A 22,077-nucleotide genomic window follows, 5' to 3' on the forward strand; every position below is an offset into this window, starting at 1 on the left:
TTGGGAGGGAAAGAACGCCAAGCGCGGAGAACGAGTGAAGGAGCGCAAGGCTTTGAACGGGCGTGTGGCCCAAACCCCTCCGCCACCCTCTCTTTCTTCTCTAAAGAACTCGGAGTTACTGGGTTTCTTATAAATAAGGAGCCATTGCGAAGCCAGGTTCTAAAGACACAGCCGGGCTCTCTTCTTGCCCTTCTCTTCTTCCACCGCGCGCCCTTCTCCTCTTCCTTTTCCACCATTTCCCAAACTCAAGCTAGAACGAGGCCCATATCATTGCTATCTTTGAATTAGATAACAGAGGGAGAGAGGGAAACGGACAACAGAGATGTTGCGAGTGGTGCTCGTCGTGCTACTTGCCCTCCTCGGCCTCTCGATGGTCCAGGCCGAGGACCCGTATCTCTTCTTTACGTGGAACGTCACCTATGGCACCATCTCGCCTCTGGGTGTTCCCCAGCAGGTCATCCTCATCAACAACCAGTTCCCCGGCCCCGAAATCAACTGCACTTCCAACAACAACATCATCATCAATGTCTTCAACAAACTCGACGAGCCCTTCCTCCTCTCATGGTTATCTGCCACCCCCTTCTTCTCTCTCTCTCTCTTTCCAACACAACAACAACGAACACCACTTAATTGCTTGCATGAACGATTTGAATCAATATTTATTATATAAATTTTGCATGACAGGAATGGCATTCAGCATAGGAAGAACTCGTGGATGGACGGGATGACGGGAACCAACTGCCCCATAATGCCGGGCAAGAACTGGACGTACCACTTCCAGCCCAAGGACCAGATCGGTAGCTTCTTCTACTTCCCCTCCATCAGCATGCATAAGGTGGCCGGCGGCATCGGCATGCTCCGCGTCCACAGCCGGCTCCTCATCCCGGTCCCCTACGCCGACCCGGCCGACGAGTTCAACGTCCTGGCCGGTGACTGGTATACCAAGAGCCACAAGGTGCTGGCCCGCCTCCTTGACAGAGGCCGCGGCATCGGTCGCCCCGCCGGCGTCCTCATCAATGGAAAACACGGCAAGGACGCCTCCGGAAAGGACGAGCCACCGATGTTCACCATGGAGGCCGGCAAGACCTACCGCTACCGCGTCTGCAACGTCGGCATCAAGACCTCCCTCAACCTCCGCATCCAGAAGCACAAGCTACGGCTAGTCGAGATGGAGGGCTCCCACACCATTCAGAACGTCTACGACTCCTTGGACCTCCACACCGGCCAGTGCTTCTCGGTGTTCGTCACCGCCGACCAGCAGCCCGGCGACTACTACATGGTCATCTCCACCCGCTTCACCAAGTACAACTGCGGCGGCACCGCCATCATCCGCTACGCCGGCTCCAACATGCCACCGTCCCCCGACCTGCCGCCGTCCCCCTCCGGCTGGGCCTGGTCCTTCAACCAGTGGCGTTCCTTCCGCTGGAACCTCACCGCCAGCGCCGCCCGCCCCAATCCCCAGGGCTCCTACCACTATGGCAGCATCAACATCACCCGCACCATCAGGCTCCGTGGCAGCACCGGCCTCGTCAACGGCAAGCGCCGCTATGCTCTCAATGGCGTCTCCCATGAGAACCCCGCCACCCCGCTGAAGCTCTCCGAGTACTACGGCATCACCGACAAGGAATTCAAGTACAACATCATCGGCGATGAGCCCCCGGCAGACAAATCCCCCATCGTCATTGCACCCAACGTTATCAAGTGCACCTTCCGAACGTTCATCGAGATCATCCTCGAGAACCCCGAGAGAAGCATCCATTCTTATCACCTCGATGGCTACTCCTTCTTCCCTGCTGGGTAAGTTTGCTCCATTCTTAAGTAAAAGAAAAAAAGAAAGAAATTACCTTATCATACCGTGCCATTTCATGCCATGGCAATCAACTCAACTTGAGATTATAATTTATAATGATATAATATGCTGCTGGTACTTAAATTCTTGATCTAATACATATTCTTTTAAATAACAATAATAATAAATACATGCAGAATGGGACACGGGGAATGGTCGCCCGAGAAAAGAAGAACCTACAACCTTCTCGATGCAGTGAGCCGGCACACGGTTCAGGTGTACCCGAAGTCATGGTCGGCGATAATGCTGACATTCGACAACGCCGGAATGTGGAACCTGAGGACGATGATCTGGGACAAGCAATACTTGGGGCAGCAGCTCTATATCAGCGTGATCTCGCCGGAGCGGTCGCTGAGGGATGAGTATAACATTCCAGAGAACTCCCTGCTCTGCGGTAACGTCGTCAACCTGCCAAAGCCGCCGCCTTACGCCTAAACGCCGGGCCTTGCTGATCACATTCCATGGCACCTGATCCTTCCTTCCTCTGCTATCAAGGGGTGGGATGGGAAGGGGTTCTTAAATTGGTCCTTGTCGCAGACCGCGAGAGAGAGTTGGGGGGAGGATGCGATCAAAGGGAGTTTAGAGGGACGAATAAGTGGCTTCTTTTTGGGCCGTCGCCTTCTTGTGTAGTTCGCTGGTCGTACTGCTGCTAATTCTATCGACACTCTCCCAAGCTTATTGGAGACGTTTTTACTTTGATTTTTTGTATGTAATTTTTTAGGCTAAGTTTTCATTTATGTTGCCTTTGCTGCAGAAGTTTGTTTCAGTGGGTTATTAACCTCCGTAAGGCTTTCATTTTTTTTTTCTTTTCCTTGGAAGAGATCGAGCTTGTCCTTTCCGTAGCAACAAATTAATTCTAATCTAGTCAGCTGTGGAAGATAATCGGTTGATGAATTTTTGTGTTGATTATTCCATTAGACGTTTTATTTAAATCACTGCACGTATCACCTTACGTTAGAGGACCAGAGCATACATCTATATCTACATTGTGAGAGGTTAACATACCAAAATATCAGAGATCCGTAATTAATTATCCTCCAATATAATCCAATTGAGATTTGTGCCCAATTGGATGAAGCTCCAAGAATAGCCTATGATAAGCAAAAGCAATATAATTCATTTACAAAACATTATATATCTCGAAGAATTAAGTTATAAAACCTTGATGGAGAAAAGGAGAAACTATGACAGAGAATCCAACAGGAGCTCGAAACGGCACCTCTTGTTGGGATATAAAGTATGCAAAACTCCGGTAGCCCCAAGACCTTTGGCCTGCCCGTATTCAAGCTGAAGATTTTTCTGCATTAATAGTGAAATTTTAGTCAAGATTTGCTGGAACTGAAGCTCTCAGGTCAGGCGCCGTCGCAGTCGGAGTTGAAGCCGCTCGGCCGCGGCAGGTGGTTGTCGTTGCTCGCTTACTGTCGCGCCTCTGGCTGCGATAGAGGGCCGGTGTTCTCCACGTACTGCTGCACCACCAGGACCGATACCTTAACCCCGAAGTCCGACGAGACCAGCAGGTCCCCGATCGGCCCCAGCTCCGGGAACTCGCTCCACTCCTCCAGCCCCGCCGTCAGCGCCGACTTCCTCCGGTGGCCCCTCCCCACCAAGTAGAGGTCGTAGCTGCCCCCCATCGCGCGCAGCGCCGCCACGGTCTCCTCGCTGTTTCTCGCCACCTTCTCCGCGAACACCACCGACTCGTCGCTCATGAACCGAAGCCGGAACCCGTCCAACGCCTCCTCGTCCCGCCCCTTTTCCAGCTCGGCGTCGGCCAAGAGCGCCGAGGTGCTCTCCTCGTCGGTCACCGATGACATCGACTGCAACCGGGACGGCGGGGCTGCCTCGATGAAGCGGATGACGGTGAGGACGATCGCCGGATGCTCCGCCATGCGCCACGCGTAGGCGAGCGCCTCGCGGTCGTCGGGCCCGCCGATGAAGACGACGGCGACGTGGTGGGAGGCGCGGTGGGCGCCGGGGAAGAGAGCGGCGGCGCCGGTGCCGAGGCCGCGGTCGACGAGCATGGCGACGGAGCAGGGGGCGTTGGCGAGGACGTTGAGGTTGACGGGGCGGACGGCGGAGCTGCCGACCTCCTCCATGTCGCCGTCGACGGTCATGTGCTTGTGGAAGGGAAGGACGATGAAGGAGGCGTGGCGCTCCTCGGCGACGCTGCAGACGTCCTCGTGCATGGTGGCGGGCGGGGAAAAGGCGGTGAGGGGCTGGAAGGAGACGCCGGTGGAGTGCTGCTCATAGCCATCGATGGCGGTGAGGATGCTCTCGGACTGGGCCTGGTCGGAGGGGAGGGCGGGGCGGTGGAGGCGGCCGTAGTGGGGGTTGCGGGCGGAGGGGTGCATGACGAGCATGGAGGAGACACGACCTCCGGCGAGATCGACGAGGTGGAGGGCGCAGACGAAGATGGGGGAGCGCTTGGAAGGGTTGGAGACGTCGAGGAGGCGCGTGAGGGAGTGGACGTGGCGGGTGTTGTGGACGCAGGCCAGCATCCGGAGCTCCATGTCCGGCCTCGCCCCCTGAATGTTCCGGCGCCGGTACACCGCGAGCGGCTTCGATGGCTTGATGTACGCCATCGTCACCACCGGCGTTACCAACGCCGTCGTTATTATTGATGTTACGAGTATCACTGCGAACATATCCCCCCTAAGAACCTGCAAATTACGAAGGGCTCACGTCGTAATTATTATTATTATGATGATGATGATGATGATGATGATGATGAATATGGGTTAGGCATTTTAGTTTTGAACTCTTGCTTTCGATAACCATCTGGTGTTTTTTTTTTCTTTTTTTCTTTTTGCGTTATGAACATGCAAAGTATAAAATTAAGATAGAAAAATTTAACTGTGCATAAAGAGTAAATTACAAAAAACCGGGTTAAAAAAAAAAAATCAAAAGAACTAAGAAAGAAAGGACCAACTTTTTTATCGATGGCGACGTTGAGGATGATCATCTCGACGGGGCCCTTGACGCTCATGAGGAAGCCGAGCGCTAAGCTGTCGCGGAAGGACATGGAATAGGCCATGGCAACGAGTATGGTGCCGACCACCTTGGCTAAGGTGGCGAGGACGACGACGAGGGCGAAGCTGGTGATGGCCCACAACGGCAGGATGGTGTAGATGTTGGTCCTGAACCCGCTGTTGGCGAAGAAGAGCGGCAGCAGCATGTTCGACAGGAACGGCTCCATCCGCTCGATCAAATGCTCGGTAAGCGGGCCATTGGGCACGGCCAGCCCGTAGATGAAGCTGCCGAAGATGCTGTGGATCCCGATGAGGTCGGACAGGAACCCGGCCGCCGGCACGCCGGCCAGGATGATCCCGAGCTGGAAGTCGCTCATCCGTTCGCCCTCCGGCGTCCGCCTAGCCATCCTCGCGATGGCCGGCCGGACCACGTGGAAGCAAGCGAGCACGAATGCGGCACCCACCAGGGTGACCCAGAGCGGCACCAGCGGCGAGACCGGCTTGCCGTCCTTGCCGCCGGTGGCGGCCAGCGTGACGGCGAGCAGGATCCAGGCAACCAAGTCGTTGAGGATGGCGGAGCCCATGGAGAGGGGCCCGAGCGGCGAGTTGAGGAGCTTGATCTCGGTGATGATACGGGCGAGGACCGGCAAGCCGGTGACGGAGATGGCGAGGCTGAAGAAGAGGAGGAAAGGGAGCACCTTCTTGTCGTTGCGGAGTTTGGCCGGGGGATCGGAGAAGCCGGGAATTTTGATCACGATGTCGGGGCGGAGGCCGAGGCCGTGGGCTGAGGTGAAGCTGACGACCAAGGCAAGCACCATGCCCACCACCGTGATGATGAGCACCTTCCTCCCCATCCCCCGGATGGCGCGCACGTCCAGCTCGACGGCCACCATGAACATGTAATACGTCAGGGCGAAGTTGGCCGCCGTGTCCATTAGCACGTAGTTCTGGTCTGGCATCAGATCAAACGCCTCGGTGAAGAAACTCCCAAGAAATGATGGGCCCAACAACATGCCCGCCTGCTCGCCAAAATGAACACCCGATACTTATGTTTCACGGGGTCATGATCACAAGTTCAATTCTTTTCAGAAAAAATAAATAAATAAATAAATAAATAAAAATAAAATAGCTAGACTCGCATCATTGCTCAAGATATTAGAATAATTTTTGGCCAAACTAGGATCTACTGTTTGGTTTAGCAGCTGACTTTGCGATTTCGTCATCCTCTCTGAATCACACCAATCCATTTTCATGTGGTGATTGAGTAGAACCACATAGCATTACTGGAAGGAAAAGCAAATGTCTAAATAGTAACAACCACCCCCGAAAACGATTCATGAACCATCAAAGCTGGTGTTGCCAATGCTGCTGCCTCCAGGGAAGCACTTAAGTTATGGTCTTTGAAGGATTTTTACCAAAGATCGGGCGAGAAACCCACTTCTTCGAGAGGAGGAAGTGGTCATATATTCTCTCGTTCGGTAGCAAGCACCACCGAGGGCTGACCTACTTGTGAGTTCTTTTAGAGTGAAAAAAATTAGAAAGACTTACAATAATCTCAGCGATGACTTTGGGCTGCCGGAGCGGCTTAAGAAGGAAGTACACGACTCGGGTTATTAAGATCACCAGAAGCAATTGACCAAGAAAGACAGGAAGCATGTAGTCGAAAACATTTACTCCCCATATTCCAGGGGTTCCGATGGATTCCGGCGAATAGCAATACGTATCTTTTACCTCGTCCATCCTTCCAAAAAAGACTTCCGCCTTCTAAATGTCCTCTGCAAATTAACAACGAGAAACGCAGGCTTGGGGAAAGGCGTGTGGAGAACAACTAAAAATGAATGAAGATTATAAGGGAATTTGACCCAAGTTGAACTGACTTCACTATTTTTGATTCTGTGGTGCCGATGATCGATGCTGCCACCTAAACACCTAATTAAGGAACAGATCCAGGTCATAGCTTGTTAGGATTGCAATGCTTTGCCTAACGGCAAAGGAAGGAGGGTGGTTAAGGTCCCACGACCCCCATGCATCGCACTCGTCTTTCATGAATCACCCTCGGTGAATGGTGCGATGCATGGGACGTAGGATTTTAACCGCAAGGCTTGTTGGTTATTGGAAAACTTAACGGGCCATCCTTGGACCGGGCTCTAATTTTTAGTCCCAGTTATACCAAAGTCATCGGGAGGTCCGCCTGGATATTTGGAAAAGTTCAATCTTTCCAATGTTCGAAAGCTTTTCAAAATTGCACGTCAGTTTGAATTCGACTGTGATGAATCTCCAACGAATTCAACTGTTTATTCTACAAGCTGTCTTCTTCTCACCCTCCAAAATATCTCCAACTCGTATGGGGAACGGCATGGAAACTTGATGCCCATTGAGAGACTAAAGGCCACGCCATATTTAGGCTGCTCTACCTGCTTCCCCTCCCATCTTCCCAGTTTCTCTTTAGAGGCAGGAATTCGTAAAATGGACACGCCAGCACATTATAACCTGCTAAAATAATTCGATAAAGCTAAGAATTTTCGTTGTTATACCAGTTTCTAATCACACCGGTAGAAACCATGGTACATCATACTATACCAATTATCAGTATTATCAATACATGAATCAGCTCCTAATGTACCGGGCCAACACAGTGATGGGGTGATACCGATGCTGAGCCTAGTACCAAAAGGGATGAATTCCAATTCTACACAACCGGGATTAGTAAAAGAGGCTACATTCATGGATGGTAGGCTACATGAAACAAAAATTTTAGACAACTCACCTTTGTTTTTTCATGGATATCCCAGAGGTGAGATACTGAGATTTAGTTGAGATTAGATTAAGTCTGATTGACTGGCAGTCGACCCGAGAGATGATCGATGGTTTACCAGTTTTGCAAATCTAGCAGGTCCGTCGTTTAAACAGTTGAAGTAGTTGGTCAGGTCTGGATTTTTAAAACCATGGCATCATGCTGTTGCCCTTTGATTTAGTTCTATTCATTCATTTCATTCATGCACACTGCTATTCCGATCAGGTATAATGCATGTGTGGAACTTTACAGGATGAGGATGTGATGACTGGTGGGTGGGTTGCAGCCTGAGGTTCATGCTATATGTTAAGGAATCTGGGGGATTATGGTGAGTTACCGCAGTAGTAGTTGTGTCAAATGGCCTAATAAGGGTGATTCAGACATACATTTTTTTTTTCCACAGAACAACCATTTTGGAAGCAAAACAGAATTTTATAAAATCTGGTAGGTTTGATCGATCTGGTGCAGAAGATTACAGTAAATGCACTACCTAAATGGGATAACCATCAGTGAATGCATGCCTTGATGAAAGAAATGACCGATCATCGCATTCTTGGTTCTGTCAGCTTGTAAGTAAAAAGTTGGTCCTTTCATCACTCTTCCCAACAAGATGAAGCTGGGCAGAAGGATGTTAGACTGAAACCATCACCATTTAGTAACTTCTATAATAGCAAAACATCATTTATAGAGCTAATTGGAGATAATGTAGAAATGCTCATGGAGGGATCCGATCAGAATTCCGAATAACATGTCCAAATGAAGTGCATGGAAGAAGATAATATCAATGTCATGACTTAAATTTATGTACACAAAGTTCATTGGTGAGTGGGGACAAAAGTACACATGCATACAGAATACAGATTTTGCTGACATAGCAATAAAGTCTCAACCCCAAGATTGGTGATTCATATATTTCAATCCAGGGTACAAAGAAATAGTGCAAAAAGAATTGGATTATAGCATCAAGGAGTGGTTTAATAGAGTACCTCTCCAGCTGTTCAGAAAGATGAATTTATCCTGATTCAGCAAGAAGCTGCGGCGATTCCACAACAGGGGGTATAGCATCCACCTTGTACCGCAAGCTCTGTCAACATTGAAGGGAGAAGAAATATCAAAAATCTATCTGATATCGCATAAGTTTTTCATGTGCCCAAATTCTGATGCAACCTACTAAGTCTCTGTTGCTTTTTCCGAGTCTGAATTTGGTTTTCGCCACTTTTATCACAACTCGGGCAAGTGCAAGCTTTGGCTACTAACGCTGCATTTGCCTTGCAGCTAAAAGATGGAATAAGACCCTTTCAACTTGCTACCTCAACTTTAACCCACCAATGCTATTTTGCAGTCCACTTTACTCCAAAAGTATTCTTTTTTTTTAAAAAAAAAAGTACATAGACCTACTTTTTCATTTTAATCTGGAGTAAACTATTCCACCTAAATGTGTATAGTAGTTTACATCAAAGAATAGTAAATAAGGAGTAGTTTAACCCATTATCCTGCAAAAGGGGAAAAGCAGGATCTGCGACAAACCATGGATGCCCTTCTTCCCCATAGGGGCCCAACATGTTGCCCTAGCCTGATAAGGGAGCTATGTAACTGTTGTTCTAGATCCTAACACATTTAACACCTTTTTCAGGTCCATGTCTTCCAATTATAATTTAGCTAACTATGTTGGCATTTTGAAAAATCTAAAGCCCTAAAAGCACTGTATCCTGCCTTCTTTTTGGATGTGTAACTTAACAAAACACATCATAGCACATAAGCATCAAGATAAGTAGCTAACTGCTGAAGCTCTGATACCTTTTTGAAAAATGTCGAATAGGAATTATCCCATATGAGTTTGTAGGATCCGGCCAAGATTGTGCAGAAATTTCCCTGTAAGAAGAAAACAATACAGATAAAACTGACAACTCAAAGGCAACAAAAAGGATATTCTTAAATCACCTGACAAATAACAAATGCCAGCATCAACTCACTTGGTCAGACTCATAACGTTGATAGGGTAAGATCATCTGCAGAATTTTAATCAATCAGCAGATGCAGCAAACCACCCATATATGAAAACAAAAATCAACCTATTCTAGGTGAAGCACATTGTAAAACATTTGAATCCCACAGGAACCAAAAAATTCGAGGTATAATGAATAAAAAAAGTTTGTTTGGCAGATGGATAGTATTGCTGTGGTGTAAAATGAAACTTACTGTTATCTCTCCTGAGGGGCTAACATACTCCACACGAAAACCAATATCCTGTAAATGGAAAAACAAATAGTATTTATTCTTCCATGTTAAAAGAAAGAAAGAAGTTGGTGCAGTGGACAAGTTGGATGGTACACCAACTCAGAACCAGATCGATGGGTTAAGAGAAATGAAAATGTGTCAACAAAAAATGTGAGCTTTTAAGACAATAAAACCAAAAAAGTTTCTGTCTACCTGTCCTCTTGCAACCAACTGTTTAAGAATTTAAAAAGAAATATAAAGATTCAATCAGCACTACTACTATGACTTAGAAAATTTTTGCCCTTCAAAACCTCAGGCATTGAAGTTTCTAATAGGAAAAAATGTCCAAGACTCCATATGGGTTCATGCGGTGAAACATTTGAACTGATGTCAAAGCATGCATCTGAAGGCATGGTGATGGTATTTCTCGAAGAAAGGCATGGTGATTGGTGATAAAATGTGAATTTTGTCTTGTCACTGCAATGGTGGTATGGACGCAAAGACTTTAAAACACATTAACTGAACATCTCAAAGGTGATCTCCGTTATCTAAAGTGGCTTAACCACAGTTCAAGCCTACTAATAGAAGTATATATAAATTTTGCTCTGCTTTGGGCAATTTTAGTTTGATTCTGAATAAGACCATTAAAATCAGGTTATGCTGGAAATTTGTTCTTGTATTACGATGATCTGGTAGATTCATGATTACTTCAATTTTCATAACTTAAATCTTTCAACTATCTTAGGCCATACATATAAATCAGTGGTGTTGAGTTTGAAGCATGCATATAAGAGAGAAATGATGTGTGTCTACATGACATCGATGCTAATGGATGGTATAATCTACACTTAAAGTTGCATGAGTAGGGGACCTGGTAGTGTCAGGTAAGCAGAGATTGGGGGAGCAAATGATTTCACATGCAGGGCAGATGGGTGGCTGCCAGTTTCACATGAAAGAAAGAAAGAAGGATGGTGGGTGTGAACTCTGAGAAAGAGAGGAGATTGTGTAGCTGATTGTTAATCTTGCACAAGGAAGGTGATTTGAATGGTGTTGTTTATGACATAAGAGGGATTAAGAGGATGATAAGTCAGTTATAATGGAATAACACCATTATTGAAACCTTAATCCAACAGTCGGGACCTGGCTTAACAGTAATGATTTAACTACATACTGCAAGGAATTACTACATAATAGATATATTTAGATAATAATGTTTTCCTTAATCCCTTCGAGAAAATTGAGGTGCATCATGCCACCTAAATATATAAAGTTATCAGTAAATCCTTCAAGAGTGTTTCTTTGAGCTCGAATATATAAGACCAATCTTTTTGTAAGTTCTTTGCAGTAACAAGTACCAACAAATCATAAACAACAAATCCAACTTTTTGTATGCCTGTGTTAGCTGGAGTTTGGTTTATTTGAAAACAAAGACAAAATGCTGAGATTTATAAAGAATATACTGTAGACCACTTCACTTGGAGTTTCTGATATTACCAGGCTAAGTGTCCCTTGTATCAAAGCAAAATCCCAAGCAATATACGAATTTACAGATTCAACTGTCAAAATAACCTGGAAAAGAAAACAAACAATAGACGTGAGAAGTGACACTATTATCTTGCTCCAAGAAGAATCACTACTTTTTTACTTTTACAGGATAATTTTTGTCCTAGGGTCAAGCAGATCAGAGGCATTCACACACTAATAGTGATTTGGCTAAAAAAAGGAAAAAGATTTTTGCAATTTGATATTGGTAGCTTATTAGTGTCCGTCTTTCATATGATAGCCTGACATTATAGCCCTACATGGCTTTTCGCAATTCTGGGATTGGAAATCTTGGTGCAATCCTGATCACAGCCCACAAGTCCATAAGCTGCTACAAAAAGTTCAAAGCTAATAAAGATGTATGAATGGAAACCAAGCAAAACGGTCAACGATGTTGTTGTCGAAAATTGCAATATGCATAACAAAACAAAGATTTTTGATATATCAGCAACTCCCAGAACCCCTAAGTTGATTTTATAAAACTAGTAAATATATCTTTCTCAGCAACTAAACATGATTATTTGATTAAAGTGTTCTCTCAGACTCTGGGCATCACCTCCAATTTCATGAAGGGAGAAATTTTTGAGTAAAAAGAAAAAGTTCATAAAATATACTTGGCTGTGAAAGATGCATGCACCTTGCTATCAGGTCATACCTCATGTGTTTTTCCTGGAGGAATCATGGTTTCTTTGTATTCATCACTTTTCCTGCAAAAACATTAATAAAAAGGGATCAACCATGAAAATTGAAGACTGACAATATTCATTAGCCTACCCCTACGCACCCCCCCCCCCCCCCCAAAAAAAAGGAAAAAAAACATTGAGCATATTTGTGCCATAGTGGGGAATAAGTGCAACCTTAATACTATTGGCGGAGGGATACTGTACCTTGATTCAGCAGCACCTGCATCCTCTGCTGATATTAAGAATGGAGAATTTGCAAACACCTCACTGCAATAGGCACACTTATTTTCACAGAAATCTCATGCAAAAGTAGAATTAAGTTGTGTCATGCATAGTATTTTAAATAATTAAATAATATTCTGAATAAACCTCATCAAAATATATGGATATCTCAGTAAACACAGAAAAGCTACTAATACAACTCAGAAGTACACTAATTTGCTGAATCTGCACTTATACACCATGAGCTTGTGCACCATGCTTAGGAACAACAATACACTACAAATCCTAATAACTCTATAAGCAATTTTCAAAATACATAAGGCATCCATAATGTTGATAACCATCAGAAATATAAATGCTAACAATATTAGAAACAAGCGTTGGAACTACATCGTGAAATCATGTTACTATTGTTAAGCAAATTAGGGAAGATTAAGTACAAAACTCAGATAAAAGCAGAGGAACTCTAAATGATATCACTTACTTCCTTTGTAAAATGAGATGCTCAATAACAACCATGGCCACAACCATCAAAACTTGTTTCAAATGTTTGGAGTTGGCCTTATGAAGGCCGACATGCTCTTAGCAGCTTTTCAAAGGATAGGAAGATAAATAACGCCAACAATTTCATAATATTCCATTTCATAAAATGAAGCTCTCGCACATAATGGGCAGCTTCACAGATGCATGAACTTGCAATAGATCCCAAGAGTGATACAAGAACAGCAAAGCAGTAGAAATTTACAAGAACTTTTTGGTAATAGGAAAAAAGACAAATATTTAAGGCTCACACAGAACATGTTAATAGAAATCTGTACGTGTTTTTCTGTATATAAAACAATGTTGTCTTATGTATAAGATAAATCATATGTATGACTAATATCAGCTCCGCTACAAATGAAAGGCAATATATCAAGAGCTCTTACATTTAATTTTGCATCATAAATTAGGCAATCCTATTTAAATTATCTTCAAGAAGATTGATTAGGTGCAAGTAAGTCTTAAGTTGCTCACACTCTAGTGCAGATGTTGATGTCATCCTTAAGTTGCTCATATTCTAGTGCAGTAATACAAGGTTTCATACCTCTCCAAACTCCCAAATATAGGACTCTACAACTTGACTGTACAAATTAGGACATACTATCACATATGTATGGATAGGTTTGGTCCATATTAACAATTAACTAATAAAATTTAAAATGCTTTGTAATATTAATAATAATGATATTCAAGAAAAGGCTACATGCACCTTTTTTACAAAACCATATAAGAAGCGTGTCTCATAAAAGTAGTCAAGCAATTAATGCATAAATCCATAAAACCAATACATCAAGGCAAACAAATATATCTTAGTAGTCTAATTAGGAAAAGGTTATCAGAATATAAAAAAAATAATTCTTTGACATTGGTTTTTTAAGATTATGGTACTTTACTACAAAATCAGGATTCTTCAATTATACAAGAACTGGCACCCTGACTATATATGTCAGGGTTTGGTACCTCAGCCTGGTAGAAGGATCCAACTAACACAGTCCTGCAACTATATAAATCGTATGGGGATTGATATCACCTAGTTCCTCAATTCATCTAGAAATTTCTATGGCTTCATCCATTAAATCACTATCATATCTAAGTTATCCCATTTACGTAAATGAAGCCTAAGTTGTTTGGTATTTAATATTTCATTAATAACAGAAGTTGGAAAGACATAGGAACTAAACTGCAGATTCTATATTTTGTAGGCCACCTAAACATGATGCAAACAATGAAGGTTGAGCTGCACTAATTACAGTAACAAGAAAAGTGAGCATCAATTAATGAATGGTGCCATTGTGACACAGAAACCGCACATAAAAAAGCTACATGGTTGACGTCTAGGTCTCCCACAATTTCTTTTTAATTGGCACCATATGAGCTGCCAGATTAAGGAGCAACTGAGAAGTAACAAATTCTATGAAACTAGAACATTTTTTCTCTATGAATGCATCAACATAATGGAAACCACACATAAAAAGGTATATGGTTGACGTCTGGGTATCCCACAATTTGTTTTCAATTGGCACCATACAAGCTGCCAGATTAAGGAGCAACTGAGAAGTAACAAATTCTATGAAACCAAAACATTTTTTTTCTTTATGAATGCATCAATATAATGGAAAGGCTAGGTAGACATATGTAGACATAATTAATTAAATAATAATAAAATGAATGATTACTGTTATAGCTAAAATTAACAAAAGATAATGTCATATTTCTGTGTAACTCAACACGGCTAAGTTTATGAGTTACTACAAGCTCAACATTTTCACCAATACTACTTGTTAATAATTACTAAATTGCATTTCTAAAATTGCTCAGCATAACAAGCGCATAAGGATGGAATTTGTTGATACAGGAACACAATAGCAACTTCCAATAATTGAACACTGCATGAAATTTTTTTAATAAAAACAGGAATTAAAATTTCTAAAGAAGATTAATGTAATGGTAGGTACCCTATAAATTTGATGAATTTCTCAAGCTCAGAGGTGTAGACATGCACGGCTTGCTGTATGATAGATACTTGATCCATCTCTCTGTTCAACATGACATGGAGGAAAAGTAATACTAAGCAAAACAAACTGATGAAAGAAACTGGTATGAAAATGTACTATATATAGCACCTAGAAACTTTTGGTATACAGTGGGAATGGAAAGAGCAATTAAAGGACGAAAGTTATCTCACAGTTTTCTTGACTCAAAACGCCCCCAGGAAAGAAGCAGAAACAGTCTAATAGAGAGCACCATTTTTGTAAGGCTATACAAAGGTGGTCCATAACGGTGTCGTTGTTCTTCCATGGGTCTAAAATGAAATATAATTCACAGTAAAATGAATAAGATATAAGACACAATCCATGTGGATGCTCTACAGAGAAAATACAGAGGATACACATTAATGATAAAGGGCTCAGCCAGTTCAGGAGAAAGTAAAAATACCCCTTATCATCGTTGATCTGTCGTAAGAAATCTAATAAAACCTGCAAGAAAGAGGAGAGAGATCGCATGATTTACTAGCAGACAGTTGGGACTTGGGACTATAAAAACTCATGAAAATTCATATCATTTCTTCTTTTAACACGAAATAAATACAAAGAAACAAAGTACCACATTTAAGATTAGCAGTAAATGAGTGCCACATTCAATTTCTTTTCTTTTTCTTTTTATTGCAAGTTTGAAACTAGATAGCTCACATAGAATATAGAAAACTGCAATCTGAATTAGTAAAAGTTCAAGAACAATACTCGAAGCTATATATCTTTTTTTCATTGTACTCTTTGGCTTATAATTTGTGAAGACAAACATTGTGCCATAAATCAAAGTTTTCCCTCTCCCTCATAATTCAGTCTCATTCAAAAAACAGTGGGAACTTGACCATCCAATTGCTTTAGCTCAGTTTGCATAGCCGGTAACCCTACCCACCTAAGATGCTTTAACCAAGAACTTGGCACCAAATCTTTGAGTTAGATGTCAGGCTAAAATCAGTTATAACATATTATCGAACTTTAGTATATGATCTGTACTCCCCATATAAGTGGGATAAGGCTTTTTGACTAAAGATAAGAATCGAGAGTTACACTCAACTTTTTTCAGTTTTAAATATTCAAAGCTTATAAATCTGATATCTTTTTACCCTGTACCAGAACACAACTAATAATAAAAATGCATTGCACATAGCTTTGTTCCGATTAGAAAAGAAAGACAGCTGTCAGAACATTGGAAAGATTTATAGTAGTAAGAAAATATCTAGAAAAGATACATGGTTCAACCATATTGAAAAACAATTAACAAATCGATGATTTGATCTTACCATGAACTTAACCAACTTGAATTATCTCATTGGTTATGTTTTGCATTTGTGTATGTTCTCAGTTTCTCCCGACATTGACACACTTGTTTTTAACCCAGCCCTGCAAGCTGCATTCCTCCTCTCTCCTTACCCTTCCATACAAAAGAGAATCCCTCTTGTTACTGGGACCTCCTTAATCTTTGATGCACATGATCATGCCATCTATATCCAATGCATATTACTTTGTCTCTACAAGTGCAACCCCAGATTTCAACTTATAATTGATTAATATACCTGTATATTTTAGTTATAACATGTCTACCTCAACATCACGTGTTTGTTGTAAACTTGTAATGTTCATTTAAATGTAATAGTTGGCCTTTAAACTAAATTCTGTCTTCTGATAGATTTAAAGGCATCTAATGATTGCAAAAACACTTCTCAGCTTTATACAACCTGCTGAAATCCCATTGAAAAATTCTTATTTGTCCAGCAATATCTACAAAATCCAATAAGTTGTTCCAAAGGCATCTAATGATTACAAAAGCACTTCACCACTTGATATGACTTGCTGAAATCTCATTTGAAAAATTCTTATCTGCCTCACAGCTCATATCTATAAAATCTAGTAATTTCTTTTTTTTTTGTTATTTTCAAGGCATCCAATGATTGCAAAAGCACTTCTCCACTTTATATGGCCTGCTGAAATCCCAATTGAAAATTTTGTATTTACCCCATAACTAATATCTATAAACTCTAATAACTTGTGCTTCTGCTGCTGCTTACTAATAGAGCAATAGCCAGTGTAAACAACAAAATGTTCGTATCAAATACATGGGACTTTGGCACATGTACATGCATAAGTATATACAAAACGTGCATAAACACATAATAGAGTATAAAGATATCTTTTACAACTGAACCAAGAAGCCTGCTTGCTAATATTCAGAGCCCAGGGTGCTAATTCATAGATTGCATATGCAAAGACCAGAGAATAAGTGGATAAGAGTCGCAAGAAAAGGTAGTCATCAATCTACCTGTAGAAGCTGATTTTTTATTCAATAACAATTAATTTAGTCATTATACAGTAGCATAGAAGCACTTGTAGTGAATGCAAAGTAAATCCTGACAAATCCATACGATCTGTGCAGCAGTATGAGATAGTGGCAAGCCATTTGTTGCTCTATTTTGCATCCTAATATATGTTAACAATAACACTCAAAACAGGTCGCCTGATAAACAATGAACCAATACACATAGCAAAATGGCAAGATGATAACAAGCTTCTGAAAATCTATGCATGACACACCTGTGGTACCCCAACCAAGTATTTAACAAGCGCCTTGTATACACCTGCTGCTGAACCAAGCTGAGCCAATTGTCTCCGTCTGGGAGGGCAACGCAAATTCAATAAATCAAGAATATAAATACATCCAGATTGTGCATTTAATTTCATATATTCAAGATGATGAATCATTGCTTTTTTTTTTGTGGTGGTGGTTGGGGGGGGGGGGGGGGGGGTTGTAAAGCAAAAGAAAAGCACACCTCTCCATTTGCTGCTTCCACAGTAAAGCATATCGATCACGTATGCTTCCACCAGAATTAACCAAAGCATCAATCTCAGCTTGCCTATTTTTCTCTGAGCGCTCTCTTTGCTGCCTAATGAGAGAGCCTCGAAAGTCTTGGGGCATGTAGGTCATAACTGCAAATTTACAGACCACCTGATCAATTCAAGAAAGTATCTTAGCAAGTGCTGATAAACTGAACAGGTTTCCTAAGTTGCAAATAATTTATCTTCCCTGAGAACAAGCATAAGAGATATAGACAGAAAGAGCAATTAACTTATCTTCCCCAATAAACTGAACCGATTTCCTAAGTGGCAATTAATTTATTAGTTTATCAGGTTTCCTTAGCTGATAAACTGAACAGGTCTCCTAAGTAGCAATTAATTTATCTTCTCTGAGAACAAGCATAAGAGATATACACAGAAATTGCATTAGAGTCCACAATCGTGGCATGAATCCCAAACATACAACCATTTTGCACAGTTAGTCAATGGCAAGATTTGTGAATCATTGATTGACCCCTGATCAATTGAATTAAATGAGAACAATCCTAAGAATCCCTGGGCCAACAAATGTAAGTGCTTTGTTATAACGCATGCTTCCAGATTAAAAAAGATAGTTACAAACAGGTCATTAAAAAGCCACCTGTACTAAATATATTGTCAGCATTTCTTAGTTGGAATGCCTCCAGTGTCTTCAAACTAGTTTTAAACTTGGCTTCAATATCTCCAAAGACAGCAGCAATATCCATATCTTCAGGCGTCGCTTTTTCTTGAAGCTACATACATTCATAACAAACAAATTGAATTTGTTTGAAGTTTTACTGAACTATGTCTACAGAAAGCATTAAAAAAATAGATAATACTGCAAAGCAAAAGCTTTAAAGGATGAAAGCACTAGAAACTTGGACATTTGAAAGCCGTTTCATTATCAGAATCATTTGATGCGAACATGAAGTATAAATCTGAAAATAAAAGATAAATTGAACTATTGAAGTCATACCGATCTTGGTCGATGAGAATCCTCGAGCAAAAACAGAATTTCTTCAATGTGTTCTCTGTTCTTCCACAAGTTCTCATCAATTTTATGGGGAGGTTCACGGTTGGCTTCATTCACCACTAATTCCTCACCTTCAGAATCAAAAGGAGAACATGTGTAATTATATGCAACAAAGCAAATTGCTGCTCAAACTTTCTAAGAACAAAAATGCTATTATTTTAAATTACAGTATTTAAGTTACCATAATAATATCAAAACAAAAAAGACGGTAATATTAACAATTTGAATTAACTAAATGAAGAACAAATTAGAGGTAAAGTAGAAATGGAAGTGAGTTGCCTTCCACATAAAGGAATTTGACGCATTACTTCTGTAACTGTCTGAACTTCTATCGAATAAGCTGCTCACTCTAGAACATGATTTAGCTGTGTTTCTCTTCTGCCATAATCCATAACTTGGTAAGATGGACGTGCAGGAACAGAGACTCAAGAATGGCATACTTCTGACAGATTTCGCCAAAAAATAAAAAACCCTACAGTTGAGGAGAATCCCTAGTATCTAACACGCAATAATATCAATATTCAAACAAATGTTTATAAGTGGCATGGACATCTGGGTTTCTAGAAATCACGAAATTCTTCCCATATTCCTTCCAATAGATCCTGACGTGTTTCATGTCCGTCTCACTCTTGGGAATTCCCCTAATCTGCCAACAGTTTAGTTCTTGCGAAAGGGTCTGGAACATGTTAGCAAGTCTATAAGCAATGCAGATGAAACGTTTTGAACTTCATCCCAACACTAACAAAAAATTTAAAAAGGCAAAAGATCAACTTTTGCCATGACCGATATGAACAAAATCTTGATTCTTGAATTTCTGGGAAAACCACACGCAAAAAACCCACCCTTTTTAAAAACTGTTAGAGAAGCTACAATTACTCTCCGATTTAGTCTCGCTCACTCACCAGAATGAAATCTTGACAACCAAATTCCATAGAAAACCAAAAAAAATTAAAGATCCTAGCAGGAAGTTGCAATTATTCAACGCAAGAAATCACTTCGTTTCCACCAGAATCACCTTCCAAAGCTCCCAAATCCGAACAAAAATAAAGAAAAAGAAGTTCTTCGATCGAAAGAAAGAAAGAAAGAACTCACCAAAGGTGGGGGCGAGTTCCCTCAAGAGGCCGTCGACGAAGCCCCGGAGCTCGGCGGTTAGTCGGGGGACGTCGTCGGAGAGCGGAGGGAGGGGGCACTTGTCGTAATAGCGGGCGAGAAAGGCCCTGGTGATCGGCACCAATCCCTCCGCCAATGCCATTGCCGCCGGACCCGATCGCCGGAAGTCAAAATCCCTTCTTCTCTCTTCCTAATCGCAACGCGATGGCGGCGAACGCTTCGGCAGGGCATCGATCGGTGCCGGACACGGTCGGTATTGTTATAAACACCGGAGGAGAGCAAAGGGCACGGAGCGTTAGATGGGACCTGGCACGTGACTAGCGTGCTCCCGTCTGTGGCGCTATCGTGAATACTTGCGGTGAGATTAATCGAATCTTTTCCGCTTTCGTAGAGTGAGGCCTTTTTGGGAGTCGCCGTGAAAGGTTTGAGGGTAAGGATACGAGGTGGTGCTCGGCATCGTAGTCGGTGGCGGGCGCCGCAATGTCCCAATTTCCTGCAACCCTATTCCCGTGCACCGTTGAATGGAAGGTGGCCTTTTGCTTTCGCTTTTACGGCAAGGTCGGTGGGAGCTGTTAAAAGGACCGGGTTGTATCCTTCGAGCCAAAGAAGGATTCACCTTCGTTTGCACAAATTTACCGTCTCGATCCATTTCCGTTAGAGTCAGAACTAGAAACAGCACAGCTCTCAAAGCGATACAAACCCTTACTCATCCGCTTGCACAGCTTTTAAAGCAATCAGTCGATGATCCAACGGTTGATTCGCGCGAAGGTAGATGAATCCTTCTTTTGCACCAAAGATACAGCCCGGCCCGGCGTTAAATGGCCGGTCCCAGGTCCGAAAGGATAAAAAATTTTCTACCGTCCCTTCTGGTAAGGATAGCTACAACACGATGAACACCAAAGACTAGCATTTTGGGTTAAGAAAAAAAATTATATGGGGCGGACATCTTAGGGGAAAAAAAAAAATTATATATTTTCTCTTGCATCTATTTTTAAAAAAAATCTAAATGTTAAATAAAAAAAAATTTACTAACGAAGGCCTCTAACTTAAAAAAAATAAAAGAAAAAAAAATGCGAGTGCTAAAAGGGACCATCCTCATTCTTTTTCTTCCTCATCAAGCCTCTCATTCTATCATCTTTCATATCAAGTCATCTCTTCCATTCATACGGACTTCCTTCTCCTCTCGAGTCTTTTTCTCTCTTTCTTCTGAAAATTATGTATCGATTTACCTAAATGCGTGTATTAATATATTGGATAACTATATTGTCGGGTGTGTGTCGACTAGCTATATACTATATATTGGTGAACAGCATATTATAGGAGCTATATATCGATTTATTTGGAGGCATATATTAGGTTGCTACTATGTGTGTATCAAAGAAACTTATGGCATGTATCAGAAAGCCGATAAGTATGTATCGCTTAATAAAGAAGAAAAAAGATGCACTGAATTTTTTTATTTAATAGAAAAAAAATTTTCTTTATTTGACTTCTGGGTTTCCTCTTTAAGATGCGCATAATAGAAAACGTGGAAAAAAAAAGGAGTCCCGCCCTATATGATGTACTATGGTGCCTGTTGCTGGGGGTCCAAACCGAGAACGATTGGCACAGCGGTGTGAACGGGGTTCCCTTTGAATTGCTTTGGTTGCGCTCCGCCCTCCGCCGGAAAACCTGCAAGCAAGCCTCGCACCACCACCAGGGTAGTGGGGGCCCTCCGACGATCAAGTCAGGGGAGATCGAAGGAGAAGGAGAAGGAGAGGTAGCAGGTAAGATGATACTCTGGAAAATCTTTCTCCCTTTCCCCTTCCCCCCCAGCCCCATATATATCAGGCTGGGGGGTTTTTCTGGGGATTGGTTATCGTGTGGCACGATGGGGTTGCCACTGACGTGGCCGTTACAGGGCGTCGTGGGGCAGCGCTGGGAACGGCCATGGCAGGGCGTAGTGGAGCTCCGCTTTGTACAGCTGTTACAGGGGATCGTAGGGCAGCGCCGGATTCGGCCGTTGCAGGGAGTAGTGGAGCAGGGGGCCGCGGCGTGCCTCAGGGGAACAATCTGTTGTTGTCAAGAGATTGCCGACCCGAGGTCGGATTGCTGGATCAAGGGGCAACCGACTCGGGGTCGGACTGCGGAGCCGAAGATATCCGACCCGAGGTCGGATTGCTGGATCAAGGGGCAGCCGACTCGGGGTCGGGCTGCGGAGCCGAAGATATCCGACCCGAGGTCGGATTGTTGGATCAAGGGGCA

The 22,077-nt window shown here is 42.6% G+C and overlaps 2 protein-coding genes across 14 annotated transcripts; one reads left to right on the forward strand and one right to left on the reverse strand.

Moving 5' to 3' along the window:
* The first annotated feature begins 322 nt into the window (after window positions 1–322).
* LOC103709696 (protein SKU5 SIMILAR 14-like) lies at window positions 323–2,391 on the forward strand. The gene is made up of 3 exons (XM_008795165.4): window positions 323–564; window positions 685–1,797; window positions 1,987–2,391. The coding sequence occupies exons 1-3, from the start codon at window positions 323–325 to the stop codon at window positions 2,282–2,284; spliced, it is 1,653 nt and encodes a 550-aa protein (XP_008793387.2). The 3' UTR covers window positions 2,285–2,391.
* Window positions 2,392–2,967: 576 nt separating this feature from the next.
* LOC103709697 (cation/H(+) antiporter 15) lies at window positions 2,968–20,095 on the reverse strand. 13 transcript variants are annotated; one of them, XM_088713967.1, is made up of 17 exons: window positions 19,816–20,025; window positions 18,667–18,794; window positions 18,310–18,442; window positions 17,645–17,820; window positions 17,409–17,487; window positions 15,250–15,290; window positions 14,999–15,115; window positions 14,769–14,849; window positions 12,256–12,318; window positions 12,024–12,075; window positions 11,321–11,395; window positions 9,809–9,856; window positions 9,583–9,618; window positions 9,407–9,481; window positions 8,596–8,693; window positions 4,776–5,860; window positions 2,968–4,506 (listed from the first exon to the last, which is right to left on the reverse strand). In XM_088713967.1, exons 13-17 carry the CDS (start codon window positions 9,594–9,596, stop codon window positions 3,265–3,267), a joined length of 2,514 nt encoding a protein of 837 aa, XP_088570093.1. In that variant the 5' UTR covers window positions 9,597–9,618; window positions 9,809–9,856; window positions 11,321–11,395; window positions 12,024–12,075; window positions 12,256–12,318; window positions 14,769–14,849; window positions 14,999–15,115; window positions 15,250–15,290; window positions 17,409–17,487; window positions 17,645–17,820; window positions 18,310–18,442; window positions 18,667–18,794; window positions 19,816–20,025; the 3' UTR covers window positions 2,968–3,264. The 13 variants fall into 13 exon arrangements, 11 of the variants coding, with proteins under 11 accessions (XP_088570093.1, XP_088570095.1, XP_088570094.1 ...); XR_015974537.1 differs by having other exon boundaries at window positions 3,140–4,506; window positions 4,776–5,834; window positions 17,645–17,801; window positions 19,816–20,095; XM_088713969.1 differs by lacking the exon at window positions 11,321–11,395 and having other exon boundaries at window positions 19,816–20,085.
* Between the last annotated feature and the right edge of the window lie 1,982 nt (window positions 20,096–22,077).

The sequence above is a fragment of the Phoenix dactylifera genome, chromosome 17, assembly GCF_051530095.1.
Source record: "Phoenix dactylifera cultivar Ajwa chromosome 17, Ajwa_hap1_PhDact_Kaust_v1.1, whole genome shotgun sequence".
Lineage (NCBI taxonomy): Eukaryota > Viridiplantae > Streptophyta > Magnoliopsida > Arecales > Arecaceae > Phoenix > Phoenix dactylifera.